The sequence below is a fragment of the Procambarus clarkii genome, chromosome 18, assembly GCF_040958095.1.
Source record: "Procambarus clarkii isolate CNS0578487 chromosome 18, FALCON_Pclarkii_2.0, whole genome shotgun sequence".
Lineage (NCBI taxonomy): Eukaryota > Metazoa > Arthropoda > Malacostraca > Decapoda > Cambaridae > Procambarus > Procambarus clarkii.
Window position 1 is genome coordinate 28,093,187 of NC_091167.1, and position 24,976 is coordinate 28,118,162.

At 42.5% G+C, this 24,976-nt stretch overlaps 2 protein-coding genes across 2 annotated transcripts in view; one reads left to right on the plus strand and one right to left on the minus strand.

The window, feature by feature from the left end:
* LOC123754340 (group 3 secretory phospholipase A2) overlaps positions 1–14,100 on the plus strand; it is a 32,416-nt gene extending 18,316 nt beyond the window's left edge. Inside the window, exon 6 of the mRNA XM_045736646.2 lies at positions 11,587–14,100. Within this exon, the coding sequence (XP_045592602.2) occupies positions 11,587–11,767 (181 nt within the window). The 3' untranslated portion in view covers positions 11,768–14,100. The remainder of the gene's footprint in view (positions 1–11,586) is intronic.
* Positions 14,101–21,983: 7,883 nt separating this feature from the next.
* LOC123754561 (uncharacterized) overlaps positions 21,984–24,976 on the minus strand; it is a 125,096-nt gene continuing 122,103 nt past the window's right edge. Inside the window, 2 exon segments of the mRNA XM_069326762.1 lie at positions 21,984–22,946; positions 23,829–23,880. Coding sequence (XP_069182863.1) covers positions 22,904–22,946; positions 23,829–23,880 — 95 coding nt within the window. The 3' untranslated portion in view covers positions 21,984–22,903.

The window sequence follows — 24,976 nt, forward strand, 5'->3', positions numbered from 1 at the left end:
ATAGTAGATAGTTTCAACGTAACCTTGTAGATCTGAACAGCAGATTGCCAGATGTTAGTACTCCTCAGCTGTGTTACGGTTGCAAATAGTATTAGTTATAATATTGCCGTCATTATGAAAGGGTTTTTATTGTTTATAATATGCATCGGTGTTTGGAGATGGGGATTATAAATAAGGGTGATAATGTCTAGTGCACGCGGTAAAATGTTCCAGTATTTCGTCCACTACCACGGCTATAGGCTGCTCTCCGGCGGCCCACTTTAATAATTACGTACGAGAAATAATGAAATTAGGCGAGCCGCGTGTCGCACAGTGTTCAGCCTTGGGAAAATAAATGAGTTAATGTGGCAGGATCGCGGCCTGGCTCCAGTAATGTGAGCCGAGTGTGATAAACGTTATCAAATTCACGTTAAAATTATATATTACAGGCGTGTGTATAGGTCAAGGCTAATTAAGTCAAATACTGACATAACAGTAGATGTAACTCAGTATTTGACGGGTACGCTGGCAGGCAACTGACGAGGTCAATCTTCATAATGTATTTCCTCAAATCTTCACAAACGTCCTTTCTCTGATATAATTTATTATATAATGGTTTATGTAGTTAGCCTTAGCTCCAGTGTTTTGATTGTTGATTAGTGTGTTTACACTACTGGCTGGAAAAAAATGAAGCGCGTCCCGTCACAGGTTCCACCACCACCAGTCACCTTGAGAAAAGTACAAAATAGTACACAAACAAAACGGGGGTTCGCAGATGTTGTGGTCGGCCATGTTGGACTACCCGATAACGGGGCCAGCAGGCGGTGTTGGGGTCGGGCGTGGCAGCTCACAGTGCTCATAGGTTGGCTTCTTGGTTTGTTGTATACAACACCTTAACGCCTCAAGTATGCTGGTCGGTCATGTGCAGTAGCTTAGTTTAGTTCATATATTATGCACCCCATCCTGTGAGGAGGAGGGGGGGGGGGGCAGTGGACCCCATCCTCTGAGGAGGAGGAGGAGGGGCAGTGGACCCATCCTATAAGGAGGAGGGGGGGCAGTGGACCCCATCCTGTGAGGAGGGGGGGGGCAGTGGACCCCATCCTGTGAGGAGGGGGGGGGCAGTGGACCCCATCCTGTGAGGGGAGGGGGGGGGCAGGGACCCCATCCTGTGAGGAGGAGGGGGGGGCAGTGGACCCCATCCTGTGAGGAGGAGGGGGGGCAGTGGACCCCATCCTGTGAGGAGGAGGGGGGGCAGTGGACCCCATCCTGTGAGGAGGAGGGGGGGCAGTGGACCCCATCCTGTGAGGAGGAGGGGCAGTGGACCCCATCCTGTGAGGAGGAGGGGCAGTGGACCCCATCCTGTGAGGAGGAGGGGGGGCAGTGGACCCCATCCAGTGAGGAGGGGGGGGGAGGCAGTGGACCCCTATACCCATCACGCTAGTAGTAATGTACCCCTATCCCCCATCACGCGAGATGTAGTGGACCCTGTCCCCACCCTGTTAGTGGTAGTTGAAAGGGTTAGAGGCACATAATGGGTCTAAGAACTGTACCCCAATGCTCTATAGGCTAAGCCAATTTAAATGTGGTGTACTAGTTACATGTTTCCCTTCCTCAGATTTGTGGTAAAGTTACAAGGGTTGTGATCCAAGGACATTGATGTAATTAATATTACAATACATGGTCAAGAGAGAGAATACACTTGCAGACAGTGTTGTGAAAGTTGCATAATTTGTCAACTTGCGCTACAAAACCGGCGCTGTGCTGCGTGGGAATATTGGAACCGGCACTATGATGCCCCTGGCCGGGTTGGTCTATTCATAACATTAGGGGTGAATTAGATTAAGTATGGCAGAGTGGCGAGGCGTGTGAGGAGGCAGCTGTGGGCCCTGGGTGAGAGCGTGAGTGGCTTGCACGCCATTCACAATACACACCAACGATTAACTCTTCCGCCAGGAACGAAATGTTCGCTTTGCGTGATTCGCGTAATTCCAATTAACAAATGATTGGATATTAGAAGCCCCTCAGACCTAGTTGTGGTATACGTTTATAGGAGAGTAAATGTTAGAGTACCATTACACTCCCCCGGGGGAAGATTGCTGTGGCGTGTCTCAAAGACGAGGCCACCTTACCTAACCTTCCCTCCCGCCCTCAATAATAATACAACCCTCAGGCCCACTGACCAATACAAATAATTGCATCGGTCAGTTTTCCCTTAAAAAAAAATATGGAGAGAAGACCAGGCTTCAGTGTAAAAATAAAATAAAATGTTTATTCAGGTAAGGTACATACATAAGAGATTTTACATAATTTGATCGATTTATAGATAGAGCTAGTACATACAGTGCCTAAAGCCACTATTTCCCAAAGCGTTTCGGGCAGGTGTATTTGCGAGACGATCTATTATTAAACAGCAGCGTTGTATTTTACAAGTACATCAACACGGTTGAGAAGACTTGATGATAAACATTGAGGTAGAATAGTAGCAACGTGAGAGCCGAGACCGTTCCTGGTGGAGGTCCATCTCCCTCTGGTGGTCGCGTGAGACACTAGGCTTAATAAACCTGGGTGAAAATCGTGCTTTATATCTTCATAACTTGGCCGCTCACACGACCATCGACCCAGACTGCCAGTAAGTCTTTCCTCGACCCTCGTCACACTCGTCTCTCATACTGAAGCGCTACTTGCCAAATGGTCAAAATCCCCCCCCCCGGGCCGGTTACCATTGTCGTTCACACACAATGACTGTCTATCCTGTACTTCATAACGTGTACTTATCACCCGTTATTTAATAAATCTCAATAAATTAGCGATTAGGGTCAAGAAATTAAGAATAAAGGAAACCACAAAAGGCCTATTGGCCCATACGAAACGGCTCCTATTTATTTATATGCACCCAAACTTGTTCATATTTCTACCCAGGTGTGTAACAGTCCAGTCATTGAACGTGTTATGGTGCCCGGTAAGTTGTTCTATTAACAACCCTCTTCTACATCACTACCCAAGTCATTCCTGAATCTGTTGTTTTAGATTTAGCTACCCAGAACGAAATGTCCATGTAGCACGGGCTATAGTGAGCCCGTAATTGTGTTCGGTTATTCACGATAACCTTGTTACTGTGATATTTGCGTCAAAGTTTTAAATGGAGGTGGGGTTTCCTCCTTTTTCCCGGTTTCTTTTTCGCTTATGTTTTAGCGCACTGGTTTTAGACTTGGTTTTAATAACATTATCTTGGCTGATGTAGATGTAGAATGTTCACTAGTGAGCCCCAGTCTTCAACAGCTTTTCTAATCATTGTGGTCGCTGTGGAATTTGCATGTAATACAGCTGCTGTCGTTGGTTTCCTGAATCTAAACTTTACCCAATTTATATAAGGATAAAAGTTAAACTATGTAAGGTGTATTGGGCATAAGATGTGTAGAGTATAATGTTGGGTGACGCCCTCTTGTGTCTGCTTCACCAGCACCCCCTCAAGACAGAAGAAAATGTATATATGCTGGTTAGCATTGTAAATGTGTGGCCACGTCTGTGGTAGAAAATAATAATAAAAAAAAAACTCTCCCCCCCCACGTCGTGTTGACTACTCGCCTTGAGTAGGTAGTGAGTGTGTTCTTGATGTTGCTTTCTTGTCATTGCAAGGTTCGAGCTGCAGTTCCAGAATCCCGGCTTCTTAGTTATCGGTTATCTGATGTAATAACTTCCCCTTCTTTTATCATGTACTAGATAAGGGTACATGGCAGAAAGGCCCCCCACCACTCTCCACACACTGTAACCCAAATGAATTATCTCTCACTTATCGCGTCAACCACGACAATGTGGCGCGGGTAAACGGTGAACATAAGCCTCGAAATTTGTGGGAAAACACAACCCCTGATTTTTATTGCGCTCGGGAATCTGAGCCTAATGAACAGTTGAGAGGCGGGACCAAAGAGCCAGAGCTCGACACCCGGGAAGCACAACTATGCGAGTACTGGTTAACTGGCCGTCTTCCCTGCTGCTCATCCCAACACCTCAGCTGGTCCTTGTAAACACCGGCCAACTTCTCGGTAACAAACTGCCGCTCCTCTGTGAATGATGAACCACTTTACACACCACCTCTCCTCGGGCTGTAGTCATACAAGCTGCAGCTGACACTAGCCGCATTGACAGCCGCAGCTGACACGAGCCGCATTGACAGCTGCAACAACCGCAGCCTTGTCACTTAACTTGGCATCTGAGTTTGTAGGAATTCACACCGTCCAGATGTGTAGGTGGACTCCAAGGCTACAGCAGCACGTGCTGCCTCAAGTTGCTGGCTCTGGAGGTCAGCGCATCTGCACACAGCGTTCTTGAGTTCTTATTCACTTTAATGAATGAAAAGCTCGGCTCACAATGTTCACATGACATCGGTACTTATAAATAGTCAAGATATCAATCTTGAACAATTAATGTTTAAGGTAGTGGTGAAAGAAGCAGCCGGAGACGACTACTGGTCCAGACACAAGATATTGTCTCTCACATTTATATACCACGACATAATGCCAACCACTTGGGAGACGGTCCACATCGCTCTGTGGTGTATTTAAAGTAACTCTTCCCACAAAATAAACGTGACTAATAGAATTGCTTTGGATATATAGTAAGCCATAAACTCGCTAAATATCCTTGACTGAGGCTGCCCTCACATATACACTAAACATTTGCCCTCAGCCAGCACTGGCCGCTCACACTCCACTCTTGAGTATACTGAAGAACTTTATCCTTTAATAATAATAATAATTACATTGTTACTATGGATGGAAGTACAAAATGTTGCACCCTAAAAATGTTTTTGTTTGTACTATAAATTTTGTAGGCCTGACAAAGAAGGCAACAATCAACTCTAACCTTCCTTAGGTCTATTATAGTATATATGTATACATATCATAATATATAGGCACCATAATTTGTGGATAACAAGATGAAATCCCAACTCTGTGACAAATCTTTATACATAACACTTGTCTCGTAAGTGTGGCTGGAGTTTTGTATTTTATTAACTATAGGTTGTTACTTGAAGACGGGCCAAAGTTATTGTAGTTTCCGTGTTAGTTGTATTATGCAGCCATACGCCAGTAGGTCAATAAATTAATATGAAATGAACTGTTACCTCTAATATTAATATTTCAATATGACTATATTGCTTATGTAAACTTTATATTGTAAACTTCTTGTTGTAAATCAGTGTTATAGGCAGATATATATTGGTAACGAGGAAACGTTGGCCACACTGCCTCAAAATTGCATTATCAACCAGTCATTATTTCGATGCGTTAATGCAATTAAAAGCATCCAAGATCAAACGCTTCTGTTGTGGTAAAACCCGTTCATATCTGGCGCTTGTCAAATGGTGAGGACGGCCGGGTGGTTCACGAGACTGGTTTAGCCTGCTGCCACCACCCTGGGGCCAGATTCACGAAGCAGTTACGCAAGCACTTACGAACCTGTGCATCTGTTGTCAATCTTTGGCGGCTCTGTTTACAATTATTAAACGGTTAATGAGCTCCGAAGCACCAGGAGGCTGTTTATAACAATAACAGTTGATTGGTAAGTTTTCATGCTTGTAAACTGTTTCATATATGTAACCAAAGCTGTCAAAAATTGAGGAAAGATGTACACGTTCGTAAGTGCTTGCGTAACTGCTTCGTGAATCTGGTCCCTGCTTCCTTAAGTGTGTTTACTTCCCCAGTGGTCACCACCGTTCGTGTCCCAACTATTCCACTGTGCTCAAAGATCATGGTCACAAAGTCTAGACGATTACAATGACAAACATGTGCACAAGGCAACCCGTTCTCGCACTTGCTTAGTCAATATTTGGCATATGGATAAGGGCATATGTGACATACTAATTTGTTGTGGATATTTGAGTTTACCTTGAAAAGTTGAATAGAAAACACCGAACTAACCTTCTTAATATGTTAAGATAAGCATTTTATTGCTTCTTAATTACAATTAGTACTTTACCTATATTGATATTAGTTTTATAAAAATAATAAAACAAAACTAAAATATTTAAATAAATTGTAAAGTAACTCAGGATATTGTCAAATTTTGTATGAAATCTATTGTTTAAAACTGAAAGAAATGTCTAATATTTAAAACTGATGTATAGGAAATCAAGTGACAGTATTTGTCATGTTTATGACTAGCTGACTACCTACGTAAAAAGCCAACTTTTCACTGTGTGTGGAGATGGACCACACAAGTTTGGTAGACAAGTTCCCTATCTGATGATAATGGTCCGTGAGACACGATCACGGTATCAGCAGGGAGGCTACACCCGAGGCGCTCCCGCCAGATTCTCACAAATCGCTAAGGCCTTGTGGGCGGTCATCTGTGAACACGATAACTGGCAAGCTAAATAAACGACCTCAAACCACCCCGTACAGACCATCATTTCTCTTCCGGCCTGGCCCGGCCTGCTGTCGTAGGCCGCTATCCTTCCCCCCCCACCCCCTCCTTACCTCCCCCCAGACTCCCCCTCTCCCCCCCCTCCTTACCCCCTTCCCCCCCTCCTTACCCCCTCCCCCCCTCCTTACCCCCTCCCCTTTCCCCCCCCCCCTCACCCCGTCCTTATCCCCCCCCCCCAACCACATGCACTGGTAACTTGACTTACTAAATGGCAACGTTTCGTACTTTACGAAAACAAAATCTCTAGTGACTAAAAGAAAACAAGAAACCTTGGCTTGGGACAAGATTCAAAGTAAGTTGACCAGACCACACACTAGAAGGTGAAGGGACGACGACGTTTCGGTCCGTCCTGGACCATTCTCAAGTAGATTGTAAATAGACTTCTCATCGCCTTCCTTGTAAAGTGTTGGTCATAAATCAAAGTGGCCTGCCTAAAGGTTACAACTATGGAAAGATACTTGACAAAGTAGCAAGTAGTGATAGTCCCCCCCTACCCTCTGCTCTTGAGGAGTGCGTCCCTAGGGGTCGCCACATTACCATATCAAAGGTGTCTTCCCGCCACCCGCTGCGCCACTATTCACTGACGGTCGTCTACGTTTTGAATAACAGATTAACTAAGCTGGTGAAGGCAGCGTGTATCTCGCCATGTGTAATGGCGAGACCCACGGCCGGGTGAACCTACTTTCTTCTCCATTTGCTGGGATTAACGGCCGCCTTTGTAACTTAAAAACGCTGTTAAGAATTCTGACATCACAATGGTATTCGGTAAGCTATTTTCTCCCGCGGGCCAAGTCCGATTAGGAATTGTGCGGGGGGGAAGGGGGGGGGGGAATGTCACAAATTTGGCGGGTAATGTGTGTGGGTCGCTTGCTCTGGCTATCGGGGTCACAGCCATGTGACCTGGATTGTTGCCGTGAGTTGGGGGAGGCAAGGAAGTGTCTGTGGCGGCTGCTGTTGGTTGTGTGTGTGTGTGGGACGTATGTCCCCCCCCCCCTTTGGGTTGTATGGTCACCCTACACAGTCTGGCCATACGCAAGGAGCGTCACCACTAGTCTCGGACGCTATCGTACGACCGTACATGCAACACGTCCGCTTTTGTAGTAGTTGGCCAGAAGTATCGACCAAAAAGTCTTCAATTCATAGCCAATTTAGATATTTCTGATGACTGGAGTCGACTAAATGATTGAATACTCCAGTGTCGCCTACAGTTGTGTGGTACAACCCGGTTCGTCTGGATCTTCTGCAGAAAACTCTCTTAATTTTTTCTTAGTCTGCTTTTGTTCCGGCAATATTTCTTATTCTTGTTGGGAGGATATTGAACAGCCGTGGACCTCTGCTGTTCACACAGTGTGTTCTGTGTGCTTATGGCACCTCTGCTCTTCACTGACTTGAATAAAGTATTTTACTGTGCAGACTTGGGACGTGACCTAGAATTCTCTGTGTATATTATGTTACCTCTCTTAATCTCCTTCTCAGAGTTCATTTTGAGGGCTTTGAGACGGTCCCAATAGTTTAGGGGCTTTGTGTGTATGCGTGCCGTATATGTTCTGTGTTCCCCCTTTCAGATTACGGGCTATTCATGCCTATGCCACCTCTTGGGTGGCTTAATTTTCATCAATCACTCGACCCATATCTGAAGGGGTGAGTGGGTATCGAACAGTGCTCGAGGCGGGACAACAAAAGTGGGGTCGAAACTTAAACAAGCGATTTGAACAGCATGAACATTGTGATGGGCTCCCTGGGTTTGAAGGTTCTTATTATCCTTCCTATCATTGTTCTGGCTGACGCTAAATTTGCTTAGTAATGCTCCGTAAGCGTACAAAGAACACTACGGACATGAAATACAAAAGTTGTTTTAATGACAAATCACATTAAATTAAACATTTGTATTATGACGAAATGGGATAAATTGATAACATTTATATAGAAAGTTATGAAAATGGATAGTTTTTTAGTACTGTGTATGAAGGAGAGATAGGGAAGATGGATGCTGGAGAGTGACGGATCACATGGGGAGGAGAGAAGGGGAAACAGTGAGAGGGGGGGGGGGTGAGGGTGATGCAGGAAATGGGGAGGGGTGGTTGTTGTTGTGGTTGTGTAACTGGGTGTTCGCCCACAGATGGCCAATTAGAACTTTGCTTTTGTTGTAACACACATGATGGAAGTATTTAAGTTTTGTCATCTTGCACGGCGGTGTTGTAGCCTAATTAGAATTTGTACCTTTGTGTGTAGGCTGCAGGATTCCTTCGCAGTGATAGAGCTGTAATTTAGAGCCCGAACATTAAGCTGTGTACAAGTGTGTGAACAAAGGGAGGGGGGACGAGTGAGTGAGAGGCCTGTTGGGGACAATGGGTGGGCTGCGGTATACAATTGTCCCTCCGCCCCCCGCCACCCAAAGGCCCAGGAAGAAGGTTGCAGGGCGACCCGCGGGTGCAATGGCGCGGACATTACGACCGCCCGCCGCACCGTCTCCCCGCCATTGTGCCATTCACACCGCCACAAACCACTTAATTTCCTGATGGAGTAGACACCATTTTTTGCTTTTTCCCCTGTACAGTCATAACTCTAGGACAGTAAAGTAATGCAAGAGGAGACAATTGTGGTAGTGGGACTGGAGAGTCGGGGTTCCTGACTTGTGTATGGCGAGGCTTGTATACAAATTATAATAATAGCGGCTGGTAGCGAGGGGGGGGGGGAGGGTTATAACTCAGGTTAGTGGGCAGAATTTATGATGCTCATAAATTATAGATTTTTCCAGTGTTGGTGTTGTCCAAAGCGGCAGGTGAAAGAGCCTAGATGAGAACTTTGTGGCCTCGGGTACTTGGGTTGGTTACCATAGCAGGGCACTTATTAAGTCAACGGATTGAGAACGGGTCATGTCTTGGCACTTCCTAAGACAACGGGCTGAGGATGGGTCATGTCTCTTAACTCCCTACGACAGTCTCCAGAGGCCTCTGTGGTTGTGGCTTTATACATTTTGTTTTTGCGTGTGTAGTGTCTACCCAGAGGAGCAGCGTTGGCAAGTTGGGGGCTTTCCTAGGTCAAAGTTTTATTAGTGAGGCGACGCTGCCAAATTAGAGGCATTAGTGGGCCCGCCGTCAGCTTAGCCTCGTCACAGTGCAAGGGGGAAAAACTTCCCTCTCCTCTTCCCCCCTTTTCTACCGCAGGGAATTTAAAGATTTGATTAAAATGGGTAATATTGGATGAAGGAGAAATGGTTCCTTTTGGAGGGAGCAGCTTGTGCCTGAAGGGAAGTGGATGTGTCGGCTGGAGAAGGATGCTACTTCCCTCAAGCTCCGGAGATTAACTTTTTGTGCTAACTGTAGTGTCCTGGACTAAACTCTTTAGGAGTGATGCTTTCGTGGTGATTACTGTCCAGGCGCCGCGTGTTGGTGACAGGGGCGGGGGAGAGGGCGTTACCTCCGTCACCACCACCCGTCTTCATCCCCTCTCTCTCTCTCTCTCTCTCTCTCTGTCTCTCTCTCTCTGTCTTTGTCTGTCTTTCGTTCTTATTTTCTTTTCTTTCTATTTTTCTGTGTTTTTGTGTAAGTGTTTTTGTGTAAGTGTTTTTTGTGTGTTTTTGTGTGTTTTTTTTTTTTTTTTTTTTTTTTTTTTTTTTTTTTTTTTTTTTTTTTCTTTGTTCCCCCCCCAACCCCTCTCCTGCGTCGTCATTCCCCTGCTCTAATCTTTGGTATTTCAATTCCTGTGTTGGGTGGGCACGAGGCGGCGGCGTGGTGGTGGCCACTCATTAACCAGGGTCTTGTCGCTGCCCTAACTGTCCTCGACTCCGTCAAGGACACTGATAAAGGTTTCTTCTGCCTTACTCCGTCTTAAACATGTGCTCAAGCAAGGAATGAAGTAATACTGCCAAGAGGTCATTTTACCACACACTGAATTATTCAGTGTTAAAAGTTTGTGCGCATATTCAATTTGAAGTTTTATAATTGTGACAGTTATGTAAATAATATATATATATATATATTATATTTATATTATATATAATAATATACAATTTTCTCTCGGGAAATACTGTGCAGGATTTTGCTTACTCGGCAATGTAGGAGATAATCTCTTGCCCGCCCTGCCAGTCCTCCCCTCTTCTCCCCTCACTATATCCCCTCCCTCTTCCTCTCATCTCCCTACCCCCCTCCCTTCATCTCCCTTCAACCTCGGACATTTTCCAGTTATATGTATTTATATATATCTCGGGTATCCGGCTGCACCCGGGTCTCCCCCCCCCTTTTTTCATTTTTCCCTTACCCCCCTCTTCACTCCTCTCCCCCTTCATCTCTCCTCCTCTCAGAACTATTATTAAGAAGCACCTAAAACAACTGTATGGGTCTGAGGAAATATATTATGATCACTAAAACTGGAGCACATTAAGTATATTACACATCACTTTGACAATCGCGTGATTATAAATCCTAAGATTTCGTAAAGCATTTAGGATGGTCGGGGAAAGCCTAAGATAAATGCTTAAAGATGTGTATTTTTTCTTTATTAATATACAATATAAAATTCATATTTACATAAATTTGCAATGGGCTATATTTATATATAGTTTATATAATTATCAGTAAACCAATTTTTCGTATCACAGACCATGAGCTGTAAACCCCAAATGTTATACTTGATCCTGCCACGCAAGAACTTGTATATTTTGTCTACTGAGTAACCTTCCTGTTTGCTTATGCACACACAAGCAATATAATCAGAAATTAACATAATTATTGTATTCTTAATTTTCTTGAATTTTGTCAATATGAAACATTAAAAACCTCATTAAATCCACTCTAATGCTTGATCCACATAAAGCTTAAAGAGTGGCTGTAATCCAGATTGCAAGAATAACGTTCTGCTTACAGAAATACAATATATGCATATTCTGAATATCAGTATATTGTAACTCCTATTGTCCTAAATGCCCATCACCAACCTATCATTAGTAGGAGGGTCTCATAAATATATAGCCATACAATAGCTCACGTTGATTTTGGGCAGTATATTTAACATGAAGGTTTGTCCATATTACTAACCAGTTAAAAAGTGGATATAGCCAAATATAATGTAAAAAGTATTAAATGTTTAGGCTATAGCAGTAATCTCTCCCGGTCAATGTTAATAATAATGAAATCCTACAGATTTGGAGCCCATTTTAATTCCACCTTTTCCACCTTACAGATTCAAAGCGTGTCTTAAGATGGCTCGCACCGGTGCTGCCGACATGGTTGGTAACGTGTTTTTCAACGTTGTGAAGACCCGCTGCTTCAGGTTCGAGAAACAGAAGGTGTGCAGAAAGTGGTCATGGTGGGGCCGCTGTGAGAAAGTACAGCATGAAGAACGTCGCTGTTTTGAGGGATAATGTGCCATACAATTCCTGAACGCTGAGTTACCACTCATTCCTACCACACAAACTGTCAGCTCCCGACACTTCACGCGCACTACTCCAGAAGCGTGGTACTTGGCTTGGCCTAAACATGTTTGAAGGAACCAACAGTACCACACTGATTGTTTTGAAAGCGAAGAACCATCCCGTTTTCCAGAGAACACAAGTCACACAAGTCCCCTCGAGCGAATACTACAACCAGCATGTATCTCCAAAAGATGATTCCAATTTAGTTGTATCTTGGAAGATACTTGAGGTTCGTGTCATTTTTCAAAGCCCACGACGCATGCTGTTCTTTGCACAAATTATATAACAGTGCGGTTCTCCAGAAGTCTTCAACCGGTGCAGTTTTGTAGAGTGAAAAAATACAAACCAAGATTTGTCTCTGGGGAAGCTGACAGATTCGCGCAGTTCTCTCAGTGGAAGACTTAAACCAGAGCGCTTCTTCCATAAGAAACTTACGGGAAAAGGCTTTTGATGAAGCCTTTAAGAGCCTGGTGCTCTAGATGGGTCTCGGATGAACACGGGATTTATGAGTTGGCGAGTGCAGGCCAACACTGTTCTCCCGCCAAGACCCATCACACATGGTCACCACTGTTCCTCAACGTCACGGCGTGGCTAGTTGCAGTCTCGGTGGAGGCCACAGTGACCAGGCTCTGATACCAAAGATTGGTGGTCCTCATCCTCGAGCGTGAGGCGTTCTCCTACCACCATGGACTTCTCCACTGCTGTGGCTCTCCTATTTTATTAGCACACTTGTGAACATCCGCATTATGCGGCTCCGCCAGACTATATGAAGGGTTAGATTGCCAACTGCTCATTTTGTTACAAAACCATGAGGTCTATTCCTTCTACCCCTCGATGATATATACAATGAATAAAGTATCACAATAAATAATTAGGCATATTGAATAATTTTGTGTTTATAAAGTAATGTATCTATCCATACAGATATAACAAACATTACTCCACAAACATATTAATACCAATTTCTCATTAACAGAAAATTATTAGAATCTAATTTTCATTGCCAATATTTTCCACTGTCTCATTATCAACGAGGGTTACCAATATAGAGAATATTGGTTGTTAAACCTTATTCTAGATGTTGTATGAAAACTCTAGCTTAAAGATATGGTCAAAGTTCTTATACTGGACAATAGAACCAGAGGGACATTATGCATAGTCAGTTTACTTAACAATGGTGCTACAGGCAGAAACTTGTACTAGAGCAACCATGTGTTTATTACATGGTTGTATATATTCATCTTGTATGGCAGGCTAGTCAGGGAAGCCTAGTGAGTGTGTGAGACCCACTCACGCAGCGGTGGAGGTCATATCACTGTACCAAAGTATAATGTTTTATGTTACAACATTGTATTTTCACCATCTTTGTCCGGTCCACTTTTTCACTACTGCACTCTCCCGTATTTCATACCTGTAATGTCATTATATTTGACATCAATCTCGCCACAACCATATTTCTACATCATTATATAAATCATAGCATCGCTAAATACGCAACGTTCATTAATATAAAGTCACCAAAAACATTGTTTCATTCAATCATCCTGGAGCTCACCTCATAAGTGAAGCGTCGTAGGCTCTAGTATTTCCTAGCATAAACATAGGACTAGATTGATGTGCCATATTGTACCACAATGCAACATGGAAGCAGCATATCTGGACAACGCTCACAGTATAAATTACATGTAAGTAAACTCTTAGATGTGTAGTTGGTCAATGTCTCGTACAGTGTTCTACATATTTATATAGGTGCATAGCCTAAATTTATATGTACAGGAAGTATTCTTTATTTGTGTTATATCTTTTGTTCTCTTGTACATGGTTGTACTGTATAGGTTAATTTAGATACTGTTCCATGTGTTTGTGCGTAATGTAATGTTTCTTGAAATGTTGTAAATACAAAATATTTATTTTTCTTCATTGTATCAGTAACATTTACACTATTTTGTAAGAGCGAGCAAATAGTGTCGACACACGCTATTTATAGACTATCATAAAACTATTTTAATTATTTATTACCAGGTTAAAAACTCTAAAATACAATTTATATTGTGAAGAATAAACAGTTTGTGCTAAATACCGATATTTGTAACTGTCGTATTATGACTTTCTTATGGAATATTTAAGACGGATATCTATATATATATATATATATACAGTGGATGTTATTGCCATTTGTGACACATTCCCATAAGTTTCTTAAGTTCCTATTTTGGAAATATCTAATAGATGGCATTTACCTGTACAGTATTACTAAATTTTAGAATAAAATATTAAAGATTTTGTCAATATTCTTAACCCTCTAACCTTGAGTATATAAGGTGTTGAGACTATGCCGTGAGAGCTATGTGTGAGGTTAGTAACCCCTGTGTCCTGACCTCTCCTAACCTTCCCAGTTTATGAAGCGCACCAGAACACTTAATAATATACACTATATGTGCTCAGTATTCTCGAATCTCTAATAATTACAAAATGACAATTTTGGCAACACAGACCAACCTCTGATAAGCAATGATCTGATTCTTTACAACTGGTTGGGATAACTTTCAAGGCTGGAGTTCATGCCTTTTTATCCTCTACTGATGATAAACGCGAGCAAAACATACTCTTAATTGCCTTTGTGTTTGAATGTCTTGCATGAAGTAATGGATTTCAATGGCAACCGCAACTTGTGATGTAAATTTTGGTGTTACTCTAGGTAAGGCAGACAATGGCCAAGGACTTTGAGGAAAATGGTTTGACATTTAGGGTAAAGAGTGAATGGCGTAGTTAATTAGTCGCCTGGCAACTCATTTTACTAGGTTTATCTTGGAATTTAATTGCTGGTAGAGATAACACACTTAAGCTGAATATTCACCCTTTGTACACTATTTTTGTTAAAGCACAGTGTAAGATATATATTTTTTAATCGGGGCTTTTCGTTATCAGTGATTATCAGCTGTCACTTAAATGCAGCGTCCATGGGATATTTCAATATTTGTATACAGTATATTGTAGCATTATGAAGTAGCATAATCAGTACATCACTGAGCTGTGGAGCAGAGAAGTCAAGTCACGCCCGGGGAGCAGCCTAGTCACGCCCGGGGAGCAGCCTAGTCCCTAGTCCCGCTTGGTCAGAGAAATTCCAGTGTCGTCAATGGCAGTGTTTTTTATACTTTATATTATATTTTACCACAAACGTCATTTAGTTCAAATACTAAACATCATGCAAAATCTCACGTAGCTTCAAGGAGACAATTACTTAAATCAGTAATGGAAAGAATTCGTCTTGGATACAAATATCCATGGAGATTCGGAATGGAAGAAAACTAGTTGAGCAGAGAAGTTGCAGAATCTGTAGTGAGAGTGACGGACACCGCCTTGACCACCACTACCTGAGCGTGTGAACATCTAAGGGTCATTAGAAATGTGTAGAATAATAAACCCCACATTGAGTAAGGCAAATACCCTTTGTCAAATATATATATATATATATATATATATATATATACTGTTCTTAAGATTCCCCATTTTGCAACAGGAAGATAATGTTAATCTTGTTTTAGAAGCTGTTCACTTGAGACAGTTAAAGTCCTAACTATGCAACCCGTTCTCGCACTTTCGTATAGTCAATATTGACTTATTAAATACGTGCATATGTGACATACTAATTTATTGTGAATATTTTAGTTTACCTTGAAAAGCTTCATAGAAAATACTGACCTACCTAACCTTCTTAGTATGTTAAGATAAACAGCTTATTGATTCGTAATTACCAATTATTACTTAACCTATTATAGGTATAGGTTAAGTAATAATTGTAATTACAAAACAATAAGATGCTTATATTTACATACTAAGATGGTTAGGTAAGGTCAGTGTTTTCTATGAAGCTTTTCAAGGTAAACTAAAATATTCACAATAAAATTAGTATGTCACATATGCACGTATTTAATAAGTCAATATTGACTGTAAGAAAGTGCGAGAACGGGTTGAACTATGTCTGGGTACAAGTGACAGGATGAACAACCCAGCGGGTTTTTTTTCCTACTGGGGAGCTGTTTGTTGTACATGCAGCGATGGTGTGTCCACTCATGAGTGGCGCGACGCAATAAACTCGCCCCTCGGGACAAAATAAAAAAAATTATTGTTGTTTACATAATACTACAGTGCATTACAATATTAACAAAAATGGCAATGTGATAGCAACGTTCTCTGCTACCACCATCGACCAGTAGAAGGTCACTCCGATAACCACTACGACTCTAAGGAGATAACTAGTATTGTATTATCTGCGCAAGTGACTGCTACACTAGCCAACGACGACGCTAGCCGCTGTTAAAAAGCCCCATATATGTGTGTGTAGGAAGAGAGTGGAGTACATAAGCGGGGACACACGTAGATCCTTGCAGCTGGCCAAGTCTGAGGGCGGTAGACCTGTCAAGTTACAGGGCACTATACACAATACAATTCCAACGTAACTGATATGAGAGAGCATCAAGCAATATAATATATATATACTATATTTTATTATATATTATATATTTTATTTTATTATATATTATAATTGCAAACTATAACGACTCGGTCAAGGATTGGAACCTAGGATGCTGGGGGTCGTACTAGGATTGGGGTCTAGGATGCAATTCCTTTAAGCATGCTAGGTGGGTCGTACTGAGTATACATGTAATATTTTATTTTGAGTTTTTCCATATATGATAGTATGGTGCAGGCGATGAGTCACAATAACGTGGCTGAAGTATGTTGACCAGACCACACACTAGAAATTGAAGGGACGACGACGTTTCGGTCCGTCCTGGACCATTCTCAAGTCGATTATCGACTTGAACAAAGGAACAATCGACTTGATAGTATGGTGCTTAACCTAGGTTAATTACATAAAAAAATGTCGATTTGTTGAAAACCTCTAAATTGATCAAAATAATCCTCCGTGTTGAGGTGGGCGTCCAAGGTCTGCCGCACCAATACTCTGTGATGCTCGAAGCATATTGTAACATGATCTCTCATCATATAACTACAAATAGGTAATAATATTCACTAAAAACTGCTTCCCAAGTCAGAGGAGGAAAAGTATTAGATCGTAGACACAATGAAAAGACTGAAAAGACACAATGAAAAAGGCACAGAGCCCCACGCCCAGACACACATCTTTACCCCCAGACACATATCCTCACCCCCAGACACATATCCTCACCCCCAGACACACATCCTCACGTGTCTTGGTTGGATTATATCCACATTCGTTAAAACATAACTATCTAGGATGTTAACTTGCACCTTGTTAACGATCATAACAAAAAGGCTACAGTTATTCTGAGAAAAACCAAAGGCATTAAATAAGGTCCGGGTCGAACAAGTGTAAATGTGGGAGTTGTGGTGGGGATCACAGGTAGTTGATGAAGTAGTCTATATTACTAGATGACGTTGAAGAAGTAGTTGATGAAGTAGTTTCTGTAAGTACTGAAGTGGTACTTACTAAGGCAGATTAAGGCAGTGTCTGGGATGCAACCGGACGCAGGTTCGAATCCTCGTTACGGCCCTTGTGGATTTGTTCACTGAAGTGGTATTTATTACTCATCTCTCATAGTTCACCTTTACTATGACATTGTATTCCTTACTGTGTAGATTATAGAGTAGAGGGTGGTAGCTCCCCCAGCCTTACCACTAACCATCCCAGCTGTTCCGTACCTTTGTACCAGCCTCTGTGTACCTGGTCTCGTGGGGTACTTGACGCCGCCTCATCCATTCTTCTACTCTCTCCTCCCTACTGGCATCAACAAGGTTCTCAAGCCTCTCTAGTGTGCTCCAACTGTTCTTCCTCACAAGGGCGAGTGACACTACACACACACTCTCGCCACCCACCGCCATTCTTCAATTGAGTGTGAGATTGTATGATGAATTCCTACAATTTCCCACATCGCCGCTTCTACTCAAAACGTTTCTCCATCCTAGTGCCTTAACCAAGAACTTGAAATAGCGAGTACTCATTGGTCGCTACGGTGGTGTCATGATGCCTGACGCTGATTGGTGCTCACGGTTCACAAGCCACCATACACAAGGCTTACAGAAGGAAAACCTGAAATTGGTGTCTTTCAATGGACAAACACTAGACACTAACCTGGTTTAAAGAAGCAAGAAAAGGCAGCGCACAAAGACCTCATCAGACTATTGGATTCCTACATGCTTTCTCCTTTCACTATCACTTATTGTTGCTATTATACTACGTTTTGTGGGTGCCAGAGCCCTTTACTGTGTAGTATTGTGCGAGGCGCGCCTAATGCCACCATACTGGCGGACCTCTGCTCGCTGCAACATACGGGTCTGTCATGTGACGTGTTCACGGCTCTGTACATATTCCCATACGAGAAATACGTCCCCCGTCTGTTGATATACCGTGATAGCCAAATATTCCAGAATCAGTACCTGTAGAGGCGTATACCTTAAGAAATATTCACATACAAAAGCAAAGCGAGGATGATATTCAAAGTGAAGTAACTTACATTATTGGAAGTTTCACAACATATTTGATTTTTTGTTAATATTTCAAGCGGTGACATATTAATTAAATAAATCCAAGATCTTGGAACAGGTCGGTAATTATGATTTACGACACTCCAAAACACACATATGAATTCAATATAACTCATAATTACTGAATATTATGAAAATTAATACATTTTGAAAAAAACGATGGTTGTAATATGTATTTTTTTTATCCTAACTCACTGAGCAATTACAAGTTTGAGCAGCATTATAGCCTTGAGCGAGGCTGAGAGCTCGAGTCAAAGCTTGGCTTGTTGCTAAATGACCTTGAGAAAGGCTGACCTCGAGTTATAGCATGACTTCTTCTTATATAACACTAAGTAACATTGAACTAGAGTTACAGAGGGAGGTATATACCTGAATTTATCTGAGGACCACCATCTCTATTGCCCTCGACGGGGACAGGAAGCCGGTGGCTTGCCAATGGTCCCTACATCAATCCTAAGGATTTGTCCAGTTAAAGTGGACTTCTCCCAGGTAAAGTGGGATGATTCGTTCCTCACATTCCTCTCTTACAGGCTTGTTCACTCCCATGGCCTGACACTACAGTGTGAACAACGTATGTCAGTGTCGCCAGGACCGAATTAGGTCTCTTCACGTTAGGGAAGAGACGCTTCACGTTAGGGAAGAGACGCTTCACGTTAGGGAAGAGACGCTTCACGTTAGGGAAGAGACGCTTCACGTTAGGGAAGAGACGCTTCACGTTAGGGAAGAGATGCTTCACGTTAGGGAAGAGATGCTTCACGTTAGGGAAGAGATGCTTCACGTTAGGGAAGAGACGCTTCACGTTAGGGAAGAGATGCTTCACGTTAGGGAAGAGACGCTTCACGTTAGGGAAGAGATGCTTCACGTTAGGGAAGAGACGCTTCACGTTAGGGAAGAGATGCTTCACGTTAGGGAAGAGATGCTTCACGTTAGGGAAGAGACGCTTCACGTTAGGGAAGAGACGCTTCACGTTAGGGAAGAGATGCTTCACGTTAGGGAAGAGACGCTTCACGTTAAGGAAGAGACGCTTCACGTTAGGGAAGAGACGCTTCACGTTAGGGAAGAGATGCTTCACGTTAGGGAAGAGATGCTTCACGTTAGGGAAGAGACGCTTCACGTTAGGGAAGAGATGCTTCACGTTAGGGAAGAGACGCTTCACGTTAGGGAAGAAAGCCGTTACCATATAAACCCAAGTTTTCACTACTCCCTGACACCCATTTTCTGGTGCTCGCCTTCTTCAAGAGAAACTAAAGCATCCAATACATTTTTAAGCGTTTTTTCCCCTTAGTTTCGTTATATCAATTTTATGTTGTATTATTTGGAATTAACTTTAATTTACCTAAATTAAATATTAATTATTTCCGATGTCCTTAAATTGCATATTTCATTTCAATTAAATGTTTCATTTATATTTAAAGCAATGAGCGAGGACCGAGTCGGCCACAGTTGCCTTCTTCAGGAAGGACCTGGACTGTTGGTCCATAGGTGCTGTGTGAGGACCACACAGAACCTGTGGGGCTGTCTGTCCACCTGTGGTGGTGTGTGACAGCCCTGGCCAGCCACACAGCGTGACGGGGCGTCCACCTGTGGTGGTGTGTGACAGCCCTGGCCAGCCACACAGCGTGACGGGGCGTCCACCTGTGGTGGTGTGTGACAGCCCTGGCCAGCCACACAGCGTGACGGGGAGGGGGTAGTGATGCACAATTCAGGCTCCCAAATCGTAATGTCACCAAACCAATTTCCAGTGTTATGGCGCACACGGCCGCTCAAGACGGCCGGGCGAGGATTCAATAACAAGAGCCGGGGAATATGAATGAGAGGTGACATTTTGCGAGGCAGTCTACCTATGAATATCTTAAGTCCCCCCCCCCCTCCCTAGCGTTCACCCAAGACACGAGTAGCCTTTCCCTCTCTTCACACACTCCTTCATATTCACATTACACATAGAGCAAGGAAAATCGGAACTCCTGGAGCTTATATTTACCATAGACTTTGGAAAAATTCTCAACACCCCCTCCCTGTCACCCCCACCCCCATCTCTTTGCATACACACATGGTCCGGACGGAATCTCACCGTGGGTATTGAAAGAGTGTGCAGAAGTACTTTGCTTGCCACTCTCCATGCTGTATAGTAGGTCACTGGAGACGGGAGACATACCAGAAATATGGAAGACGGCTAATATAGTCCCAATATACAAAAAGGGTGACAGGTAAGAGGCACTGAGGTACAGGCCAGTGTCCGTAACTTGTATACCATGCAAGGTGATGGAGTTTTTCTGTTTATCCTGTTTCTGATATACGTAAATGACCTTCCAGAAGTATTGACTCATTCCTCTCAATGTTTGCTGATGATGCCAAAATTATGAGAAGGATTAAGATAGAGGAGGACAGCATGAGACTACAAGAAGACCTGGACAAACTGAAGGAATGGTCCAACAAATGGTTGTTAGAGTTTAACTCGAGCCGCTCACAATTTGAGCGGTAATTTCTTCTCCCTCATCTTTAAAAAAAAAGACGTGACAGACGCGTATGTCCTAAAGAGTAAGAGAAGCATATGATCCCTTAAGAGACGCTAAAGGGTTCGAGATAATGGAAAAAAAAAACATTCACAATGGATACCAACAGAACAAGAGGGATAGAAAGATAGAGGGATAGACGGATAGCAGCCTGAGACTCAGATGAGTCATAGAGATGTTAGAAAGTTTTCTTTTGGCGTGGGAGTAGTGGGAATATGGAATGAACTAAAGGAGCAGGTTGTAGACCCGGACTCCGCTCACAATGTTACAAGGAGATATGTTAAGCAAATAAGTCATTGCATTAGACAACCGACGGCTAGAAAGTCGGGGTCTAAAGCTCCATCCAATAGGTAAATATAGGTGAGTACACACAAACAGTATGATAGTGTGTATGTGTGAGTAAGCGCGCATGTGTGTGTGCATGTGTGGGTGTGCATATGTGCGTGTGTGTGTGTGAGAGTGACTCTCCAGCCTCCACTACACTCCTCTCCCGTCCACCTCATTGTTCTCTCCCTCTTACATATTGACATGTATTCTCTCTCTCCCTCCACCATATTCCTCCCTCATTTTATTTTAAAAGTTCTTGTCTATTTTTGCTCTGAAAGTCTGTCTTTTCTCCTGCTGTGCCTCTTCCCTATCTTTGATCACAGCTCTTGTAGTTCACTAGCACAGTGGTCTGCGTCCTTGGCTCGCAACATATAGGAACCTGCGTTCAATCCCCAGGCGGGACAAAAACTGGTAAGCATATTTATTTATACCTGGTGCCTCTGTTCACCTAGGTAAGTAGGTACCAGGGTGTTAGGCAGGTGGTGTGGGTGCTAGAGGGTCCCCTCGATAAGCCTAACACACTTCCTGTCTACGATTATGAGAACTAATAACATGAAATATTCTTTTCTTACCATTATTTAAAGTTACGGGAGCTTTTACCCCTATTTAAAGTTATTTGAGATCTTACCTCTATATAAAGTTACGGGAGCTTTTACCCCTATTTAAAGTTATTTGAGCTCTTACCTCTATATAAAGTTACGTGAGCTTTTAGCCAAAATTATATCAGACAGAATATATTTTAAATAGACAAAAGCTGCCACTTATGGGATATGAAACCCGTCTAACTGCTTAAACATAAATTTATTGTTTCACTCTAACGTAAGTGGGATAGGAAAGAGTGCGTTCAGTACACGCCAGAGTGCAAGGACCACCGCCCTCACCACGCTTGTAACAATAATGGCTCATACACACTTACAATATATATATATATATATATATATATATATATATATATATATATATATATATATATATATATATATATATATATATATATATATATATATATATATTGTTAGAGAAGCACTTGGCCATTACTGCCAGAACTGTGCACCTTGGTCTGTGCCCGGGGCAGGCTGGCTGCCAGTCCTGCACCTTGGTCTGTGCCACCCACACATAATTCATGAATACAAATTAACAAAACCATATTCATAAGAAAGCTTCCTTAAGAGCGTAAGTCAGTAGGATGCTGCAAGCAGTTCCGCCAAAACTGTCATACACAACTTAAAGTCAAAACTGTCAATTACAACTTAAGAGAAAAATGGATTCCAGGAATTTGTTGTCAAATAGTTTGTAAATGTCATTATAATATACAAATAATTAATAATGGTCATAACAATAAAGTTATTCAGAGGTTCACTTGGGTTAACTCTGAGGTACAGAACTCTCACTCAAGAGCATTAATGGCATATGTAACCCCTATGCCATTTTCTATATTATACAGCTCGTAAAGAAATTAACTCAAAATTATGAATTAGAAACTTATTTTCCAACAATTGGTACAACGCAAATTTCTATCAGTCCTTATCATCAAACAGAGAACATTCCGTAGTTGAGGCAGATGTGGCAGCCATGACGGGCGGGCAGTCTTCATGGTCTTACACGCCCAGGTCCTGGTCTTACACGCCCAGGGTCCTGGTCTGACACGCCCAGGTCCTGGTCTCACACACCCAGGGTCCTGGTCTTACACGCCCAGGTCCTGGTCTGGCCTCACTCACAGTATGCCCTCGAAGATGTCTGGAAGAGCGCTCCTCACACTGCCAGGCAAGCAATCAAATTCTATAGTTGGTGTGTCTGTGTGTGTATTCACCTAGTTCACCTAGTTGTGCTTGCGGGGGTTGAGCTCTGCTCTTTCGGCCCGCCTCTCAACTGTCAATGAATCAACTGTTTGTGTTGATCAATCAAGCAACTAGAAATATTATATAATTTGTCTATTGAGCAGTAGATAGCATAGGTGTTCAACAGAGACAGTTACAGAACACGTCACAATCCCACAATCAACAGGAGAGGAGCCCACCTTCCCTGCCAACCTGTCCTCTCCTCTAATGCGTCTCATTTTGTACGCTATGCTCCCCAACGGGAGAATAACGGGGTACTAAGAAAAACAGCGGCTCACAGACATCCAGGTTTTCTTTGTCTAGCTTAGTTAGGTTTGGTGGGTGGCTTGGATTTGTTCGTGTTATTACCCCTTATTTTTTACGTACTGGCTGACTATGTGACTAACTCAACAACCTGAAACCTGAAAATCTCATTTTTTTTAACACAATCGCCATCCCAACACCATTACCATGTCAACACAATTTTTATCTCAAGACAATCATCATCTTAACACAGGTTCCATCTCAAGACAATCACCATGCCATTACAATGGTAGCACATGAGGGCCAGACAACGACCCCCAAGGTGCCATCTAAGACATACTCCTTCCAGTACCTTCACCTCCCAGCACACACCATAACCACCAAGACTGGTGCGGAAGCTGCCCGGTAATAAGTGTGCTTCTCTAGTCAAATGACGAAGTAATTGCTACCGTCACAGATATTACATTTTATATAAGAAGATGTCAAGATGTAAATAGAGTAAATAGTGTATGGGGTAAACAGACGTGACAATTATTAAGGACTGACTCTGGTACTCACCCTTGGCTGGGTTTCTTCAGGATCCCGCGCACCTGTGGCTCACTACGTGGCTCTGACTGGAAATAATAATAATAATAATAATACCTCCATAGAGTGAGCCAGATGGAGAGTGGAGCTACTCCCAACAGATCATGCTACCCCGAGCTACTCACAAGAGATCATGCTACCCCACCAAAGTCATAGGCGAGGGGGGACTCCAGCCAATTCTACAGGACCCACTCAACAAGAACATACACGTTTTCTATAGATCAGCTTCGATAGGATTGGCGGATTGCTTTGCGTTCGTACTTTTCTGGACCAGGATTCAACATGCATTTACGCATCTGCTTACGAACCTGTGCATCTTTTCTCAAAATTTGGCGGCTTTGTTCACACTTATTAAACGGTTTACGAGCATCGAAACTTTACAGTGAAATGTTATTATTGTTATTAACAGCCTCCTGGTGCTCTGGCACTCACAAACTGCTCAGTAAGTGTAAACAAAGATTGAGAATTGATGTACAGGGGCCAGATTCACGAAGCAGTTACGTAAGCACTTGTACAACATCTTTTCTCAATCTTTGGCGGCTTTATTTACAATTATTAAACAGTTAATGAGTTCCGAAGCACCAGGAGGCTGTTTATAACAATAACAACAGTTGATTGTGAAGTTTACATGCCTGTAAACTGTTTAATAAATGTAACCAAAGGCGTCAAAGATTGAGGAAAGATGTAGAGAAAAGCTGGCTGAATCCTGGTTGTGGTTAAGCGAAACAATTGCATTGTGTACGGAGTGGCAAACTGAGACAACTTTACAGTCACACTTGATGGCTTCAGTGTCTCATAATATTACTAGTAGCTTACAACCCTCAACTCTGCTTACATTTTTTTATATTTTATTTACGTTCTTATATAATATAGTCATACTTGCTTAGTGCTTTCTCATAAATATCTTATGTTCTTACCTGGTCAAGGTTTTCGCCAGTTACTTTCTTTAACAAATAATTTATTACACACATTAAATTAATTAATCAAATTAATTATCAGTCGAATATTAGTTATGATATTTTCTCAACATGAAAATGTTGAGAAAATTAGGAATTTCATTAAGCTTCCAAGAAATAATGTTCTTTATTATGTATTTATCCATAATTTTTAAAATTATAGAA